Genomic DNA, 7,633 nt, shown 5'->3' on the forward strand with positions numbered 1-7,633 from the left:
GGGAGCTGAAGCAACAAACCAAAGCCAGGTTGTTCTACAAAAGTTCGTGCCTGAGCTGAGCTGGGAGGAAAACACAGATCACTTTATTAATTCCCAATAACAAAAAAATTAGGTGGCAACTCATTTGAGCTCCATACAAGAGTCAGGAAGGTGTGGGGTGGGTGTCTACTCCAAAGCCAGTCTCCAGTGAGCAAGCAAAGCCCTGCCTCATTTCCTCAGACAGCTTTTGGACAAGTTATCCATCTCTCCCTGAAGTTCTCCTTGACTTTTGTCTGAAACATGAACCCTTGTCCTCTCCAAGTATTTCAAAAAACATCAAGAAACGGCTGAGCCAAACTCTTCCAAAGATTCACCATGACAGGACAAGAGGTAAACCCAAAAAGAAAGAGCTTGGGAGAAAAAAAAGAAAAGGAGCAAAACACTCAAACAAATCCAGGGAAATCTTCAGGGACAGCTTCGAGCAACTCCCAGGAATGAGGAGGATCAGAAAAAAAAGATGGCCCTGGAGGTCAATTGGATGAGGAGGGAATTAAATTTCAGCAAAAATGAACAAAAATAATCCTTCTGTGGCTGTTGGAGGGAAATAAATAATCAGAGACATTTCCAGAAGCGGGAAGTTGAGGACAGCTTCACTCCAGGTGGAACAGAGCTAATATATTAATCAATATATTAATTTTTATATCTCAGAAAAGTTACAAACCACAGAGAGGTTCAGGTTGATGTCTAACCACAAAGCATCACCCCGTGCTTGGAGTGCTCCACTTCACTCCAGGGGGAGCGGCTCCAAAGCCTCGCCCACAGAGATTTTTTGCCTTTCAGACCAGATCTTCTCCCACAGCCATGATCTCTGCAGGGAACAGCTGGAATGTGGGAAACACGGTGCCAAACTGGCTGGAGATCAAAGGGGTGAAGCATTCATGGCCAATGAAGGGAGGGGAGGATCAGCTCCTCCGCACGCGACTCCTCAAAGCGATGACGGCTACGGAGCCGCTCCGGCTCAGCCACGTGAGAGGTGCCTGCAATCAGCCGTGCCTGATCATTTTTGGAGGGTGGGGACCTCAAAAAAATCTCAGTGGTTCAAGGGAGTCATAAATGGGAGAGACAAAGGGCAGAGGAAATTGAAACAAGGAAGGAAATTGAAAACAATTTCACCACTTACCCCAAATGAAATCTCAGGGCGGGTGTTGGGATTTCCTGGTTTTATCCCAGGTGGCACCTCTGGGGTCAACCCGCTTGGCATCAGGATCTGTGACTTTGGCAGAGCTGGAGAAGTCCCCACCAAGGAGTTTTCAGAGTTTCATGGAATCATGGAATGGTTTGGGTTGAAAGGAGCCTTCAAGATCATCTCATTCCAACCCCAGAAATGGGCAGGGACATCTTTTGCTATCCCAAGTTGATCCAAACCCTGTCCAACCTGGCCTTGGACACTTCCAGGGATGGAGCAGCCACAGCTCCTCTGGGCAATCTGTGCCAGGGCTTCATCATCCTCCTAGGGAAGAATTTCTTCTCAGTATGTATGTTCCTTTTAAAATGCCTGGAAATTATGGTTTTTGTGTTCCAGTGATCCCATTGGAATAATGATTTACAGGGAGCTCAGGTTGGAAAGGCAACCTCAGAATGTTCCTAACCCAAGTTCCTGATCCAAGCTCCCAGTTCTGAGGTCAGCCCAGGTTTCCCAGGACTTCATCCATCTAGGCCATGAAATCTTCCCAAGGATGGGAATTTTGCCACCTCTCTTGGAAATCACATCTGCCACATGGAAGAGTTTATATCACATTTGGATTGATTATCCCAAATGTCAGGAGCAGGGTGATAATTGGAGGAGGATATTTTTGCTGGACCTTGGAAAGGGGATTGTAGGAAAGTGCAGAACCACAGCAGGAAAGATCAAAATGTAGGAGCCTGGAGCAATACACAAGGAATTCAGGGAAAATTCAGTAAAGATAGATTTGTACAGTTAAGATAGATTTTTATTCCCAGTAAAGATAGATTTGTACAAGGAGAGTTGATGGAAGAAATGCTGATGGAAAGTCACTTCCAGTGAGGGATAATGGGAAATGTCTCATCCATCTGCTGTGTGACTGACCCCAAAACCCAACTGTGTTAACTCCCTGAAAGAGGGAGTCTGGAAATGAAAAAAAAAAAAAAAAAGGGAAAATGTGATGTGATTACAACCATTTTAACACAAGATTCATTTTATTTTACTCAAAAGGGTACAGAGAACATGAGATTTTAACCTCCCTGGAACAGATCATTGGCATGGGAATTTCAGTCTCCTGCCTCATATTTTGGACACAGAAATGTCTTCTTATTTTTTTTGGGTACAAAGAAGGAGATCTAGGAACAACAGCAGAAAATGATGGGGCAGAGAGGACCTGCTCTAAGGAGATAGTGAAGGCTCTTCTCAAGGTTTTTTGCCTTAAATATGCTTCACACATTTTAATATTTTACTTCAAACCCAACCACACCAGCACAACAAAGAAACTCCATAGTTAATTTTGGGGGAGTTGTTGGAAAATTAATTTAAAAAATTGAGTTGGGCCTTCCTGTGTTCTGCTTCTCTCTATTTGTGGGGAAAGTGTGAATATTAGAAAACAAACAAACAAATAAACAAAACAAAACAAAACAAAAAAAAACCAACAAAAAAAACCCAAAAAAACCAATTTTTGGGAGCTGTTGAGCGCTGTTCATGAGGCATCCACCTAGAAAGCTGGGCTGGTGGGGGGTTATTTTCTTCATGGAATTTTTGGAATGAATGACTCCCATCATCCCCTCAGAGTCTAGTCCAGAAAAAGGCACAGAGGGAACTTGCCAGGATCCCAACTGGCACAACACTGATCCCCAACGTCGATGCTGCATCATCGACGTTGCACAGGTCAGAGAAACAGCAGGTGACAGGATGTGTCATCCCGATGCCATCCACGTCAGAGGGCTCACAGAGAGAGGAGCACATCTTGGTGACAGTCGAGACTCCCGTGTGGGGATAAACTATGGCAAAGAAAAAAAGCAGGAATAGTCAGGAATGGGAAAAACAGAGGAGAGCATCATCATTGTCTTTTGTCTTCTGATTGACCAGGAGTTGGTGTCATGGAATTAGAGAATGGTTTGGGTTGGAAAGGAACTTAAAGATTGTCAAATTCCAGCCTCTCTGCCATGGGACACCTTCCACTATGCCAGGTTGCTCCAAGTCCTGTTCAACCTGGCCTTGGACACTTCCAAGGATGGGGCACCATGGCTTGTCCAGGAAACCTGTGCCAGGGCCTCCCCACCCTCCCCACCCATTTCTTCCTAATATCCTAAATCAAACTCACTACAATCCCCATCTAAACTCATCCTCTTTAGGTTTAAAGCCATTCCCTGTTTGCCTGTCACCACATGACCCTGCAAAAAGTTAAAATCTCATTTTTGAGCATTAACCAGGAGCTTGAATTCACCAAATATTCCCTCGCACAAACACTGCTTCCCACAACAGCCTGAGAGCTGGAGCTCCCATAGGAATTCTTCTCCACTTTTTAAGTGGAAAGAGGAACTGTTCTCCACAGCAGCACTGTCAAAGCACTGATTCCTGTTAAAACTATGGATAAAGAAGGAATTGTCCTTACCATCCTCCAGGGAATAGATTGTAGTCTTGCATATGGTCTCAGTCTCTGTGCAGTTCTCAATTTTCAAGCACTCCTGAACTGGGGTCAATTCCTTGCACGTGTAACACTGCAAGGAGTGTCCTGTGAGGAGGGAAAACAGGAGGATGGAAAACATGAGGATGGTCTCAGTGTGGATCCTCACCAGGTATCTCTCAGGGGGGATTTTCCAAAATAATCATGCTGAGAATGGGAATGGAATAATAGGACGTGTTAAGACTGATGGGAATGAGAAACACAAAGGTCTGGTGGTCAAAGCACAGCCTCAGGTCGGGTTCAGACCCCTTGTGATGAGTCAAACAAGACAGAGCCACACACACAGGACACCCCATGACACAGGAAAGAGCTTGGGCTGATTTATTTCTCTGTTTTCTGGATCTACACATCTCCTTTACTTTAGCAGAGCATCAGAAAGAGATCCCAGACTCCCAAACTCCCAGAATCACAGAATGGGAGAGGTTGGAAGGGGCCTCTGGAGCTCCACCAGCCCAATCCCTGCCCTCAAGCAGGACTCCCTAAAGCCTCTAATTCAGGACTGTCTCCAGGTGGGGTTTTAATATCTCCAAGGATGGAGAACCCACAACTTCCCTGGGAAACCTCTGCCAGTGCTCAGTCAACCTCACAGTCATAAAGTATTTCCTGATGTTTCCTGTGCCTCAGTTTGTGTCCTTTGCCTGGTCCTGGCACTGGGAATCACTGAAAGGAGCCTGGCTCTGTCCTCTTTGCTCTCTCCCTTCAGGAATTTACAGACATTTATAAGATTCGCAATCTGAACCTTCACTTCTCCAGCCTGAGAAGTCCCAGCTTTTCCTCAGAAATGTCCACCCAGCCCATGCCTTGTCCATGAGGATTTTGGAACAGGTTTCCTAAAGAGGTTGTGGACGCCCCCATCCCTGGAATTGTCCAAGGGCAGGTTGGACAGAGCTTGGAGCAGCCTGGGATAGTGGAAGGTGTCCCTGCCATGGCAGGGGGTAGAACTGGATGATCTGTAGGTCCCTTCCAACCCAAACCATTTCCTGAATCCACAATCTTATAGGAGAGAGCATCAAAGTCCTTCCTGAAATCCAGGCAGAAAATATCCACAGCTCATTCCTTGTCTACCAGGTCAGAAATTTGTCAGCTTGGTCAGGTTTGTCCCCTTGGTGAAGGATCTGGATACACACACAAAAAAGTTGGATTTGGGCATGAGTTGCAGCAGTGAGAATTTCCCCTGGTGCCATCCGCTCTGCCAGCTCTTCCCAAAGGCTGGGAGGGTGTCCCAGAATGAAGGAATTTGTCTCCATCAAACTGAGAACAACCTGAGCACAACCCTTCCCCTTGTGCTGAGATTCTGGATGTGTGAGGGGTTATTTTAAATCTTGGAACAGTTTGGTTGGAAGGGACCTTAAAATATTCCAGTTCCAGCCCCCTGCCATGGGCAGGGACACCTTCCACTATTCCAGATTGCTCCAAATCCTGTCCAGCCTGCTCTTGGACACTTCCAGGGATGGAGCAGCCATAGATTCTCTGGGAAAACCTGTGCCAAGACCTCACCACCCTCACTGAGAAAAATTTAACCAGACAGCAGCACCGTGAATGGATTTCATGTGACAAGTTCTGCTCTAGGCAGAGACCACAGACACAAAATTTGTTACTCAAGACTCCACATTTGTCCTGAGCCAGCTCCTCCTGCCTTCTCCCTCACTACTACAGAGATGTTCCTCATCCCTGTCAGGCTGTAAAGCCCTTGAGAGCTGCAGGTACTTCTCAGCTCCTACAACCACAGAATAACCACAGCCCAAGTCTTTCAGTGCCTAAAGTCTTCTGAGATGGAGAAACTTTGGAGGAAACCACTGAAGAACCCAGATTTTTGTGACACAGAGCACTCAAAACTAAAAATATCAAATCAAAACAGTGTCTGGTGCTTCCTATCACCAAAAAAAAAGCCATTTTTGACAAGTTTTTCAGGGCATTTTGCTTTTTGCGGGTTTTTCTGAGGAGCCCAACATTTGATCTGGGTGCTGTCTTCCACCCCCTCAGCAGACACCTCAAAGTGTGTGCTACAACCACACTGATGTATTTTGGTGCCATCACACCCTAACAGCCCCTCTTCAGTCTGGGAAGCCCTTGTTACCCTGTCTGTGTGACATTCCTGCTGAAATTCCTTAAAACCTCGCTAAAAAGGAGAAATTATTCAGCTTCTCCCAGCACAGCTCCAATGGGATGTCAGCAGGCTCAGGCAAACAAGTCACCCTGTGAAAACAGACACCATCCTCATTAATGAGCCAGGAAAAGCCCTTTTTAAACAAACACAGCAATTTTCCTGCTAAAGCAAACTTTATTCTCTTGCTTTGCCCATCATGACCTGATGCTTTGTTTGCACTAATTCACGTCTGACAGTTGTGAAATTCATCTTTAGGAGGAAGCATCACTTTTAGTCTCGCATTTCAGGATGCTGGACAAATCCAACCCACAGGATTTGTGTTCCTCTCTGAAAAGAAAACCAAACAAACCACCACCTGTTTCTCCCCTGCAGAGTCTGCTCAGCAAGGAGGGAAGAACTGAAAATGTCCTTGCAAAAGAAGGAAATAAATAGGAGTTAAAAAATCCTGACATAGCTCCATAGACAGGCACAGATAAAATCAGAGCTGGCACTGTCTAGATCTGAGAATATCCCAATGAACAGTCACAGATCCTGGACTGATCCTGCTCACAAATTACCTTGGAGAACAGGAGAATATATCCAGGAGAACACCAACAAAGCTTGGGATCATCAATTTTTGTCCAAGAGGTCGGTGTGGTGGTAGAAACAAGAGACAGAAAGGATGGAGGGAGGATCATGGAACCATGGAATGGAATCACAAAATGGTTTGGGTTGGAAGGGACCTCTATGATCATGGCATTCTACCCCCTGCCATGGGCAGCAGCACCTTCCACTGGACCAGGTTGTCCCAGCTCCAGCCCAACTTGGCCTTGGACTCTTACAGGAATGAGAATCCAGGGCTTTATTGGGTAATCTGTTCCAGTGCCTCATTTTGATCCTTAAGGTCCCTCCTAACCCAAACCATTCCATGATTCTATGATAAACATCAACCCTGGAGTACCTGGGCCTCCAGCAGTGTCCCAGCCCATCTTTCCCATTTCTAAAATTGGATAAATCCCACATGTAACATTTTTGGAGAGCTCCCACACACGCTGCATGGAACTGACATCCAGGGCTAAGTATCAAAAAAGGTGCAGAAAGTTAAAAATAATGTTAAAAAAAAAAAGAGTAAGATAGAGCACGAACATGGAAAAAGTGAGAGTGGGAATTTGCATTAAAGGAATGACAGGGTTTAATCACACTCTGCCTTGTGAAACTTCCTAAAGAGCCTGACCTGATAGTCCCAATGACACCAGCACCATCCTGAACATACGAAAAATTCCGAAGACAGATTTTTTTTTCCCTGACAACTGCCTAAAGTCAGAGACATGACTTTCAGAGGGAACAGGGCTCATCCTATCCCACCACGCTGCATCTCCTGAAGGAGTCTGGATAAATCCAAGCAGGAACTCACCCAAATCCATGCAAGTGACAGCAGCCAACAGCAGAGACAGAAACACCTTCATCTTGCACAGCCTTCGCTGTCTGGTCACTGAAGGTTGTCACCTCTCTTCACCGATGTCACACGTCCCGGTGATTTGCCATGCAACGATTCCGTCCCCAGATCCAAATCTACTGGAAAAACAACTCTCATTGAGCTATAAATGAATTGAAGGAGCTCCAAAGCAGGCCCCACCTCCTGCCACTCCGTCATGTCTTTTCATGTTCCTTGGAGAAGAAAATTCATTTTTGCAGGGTGGACAATGGCTGGGATTGGTTAAGCCTGGTGTTTTGTGTCCAAGCAGGATGTGGAAGGCCCGGGGTGTTAAGTAATCCTGGTGTCCAGGTCTTGTCTTGCAGCTTGGGGATATTTCCTTATTTCCTCTCCTTTTTTGGGAGTGGTTTCAAGAAATCCTGGATAAAAATGCCTTGG

General features: G+C 45.8%; 1 protein-coding gene across 1 annotated transcript; it reads right to left on the minus strand.

Annotated features, from left to right (window-relative positions):
- Positions 1–2,222: 2,222 nt before the first annotated feature.
- LOC131566813 (ly6/PLAUR domain-containing protein 2-like) lies at positions 2,223–7,402 on the minus strand. The gene is made up of 3 exons (XM_058818233.1): positions 7,175–7,402; positions 3,603–3,722; positions 2,223–2,988 (listed from the first exon to the last, which is right to left on the minus strand). The coding sequence occupies exons 1-3, from the start codon at positions 7,224–7,226 to the stop codon at positions 2,774–2,776; spliced, it is 387 nt and encodes a 128-aa protein (XP_058674216.1). The 5' UTR covers positions 7,227–7,402; the 3' UTR covers positions 2,223–2,773.
- Positions 7,403–7,633: the final 231 nt, after the last annotated feature.

The sequence above is a fragment of the Ammospiza caudacuta genome, chromosome 1, assembly GCF_027887145.1.
Source record: "Ammospiza caudacuta isolate bAmmCau1 chromosome 1, bAmmCau1.pri, whole genome shotgun sequence".
NCBI classification, from domain to species: domain Eukaryota; kingdom Metazoa; phylum Chordata; class Aves; order Passeriformes; family Passerellidae; genus Ammospiza; species Ammospiza caudacuta.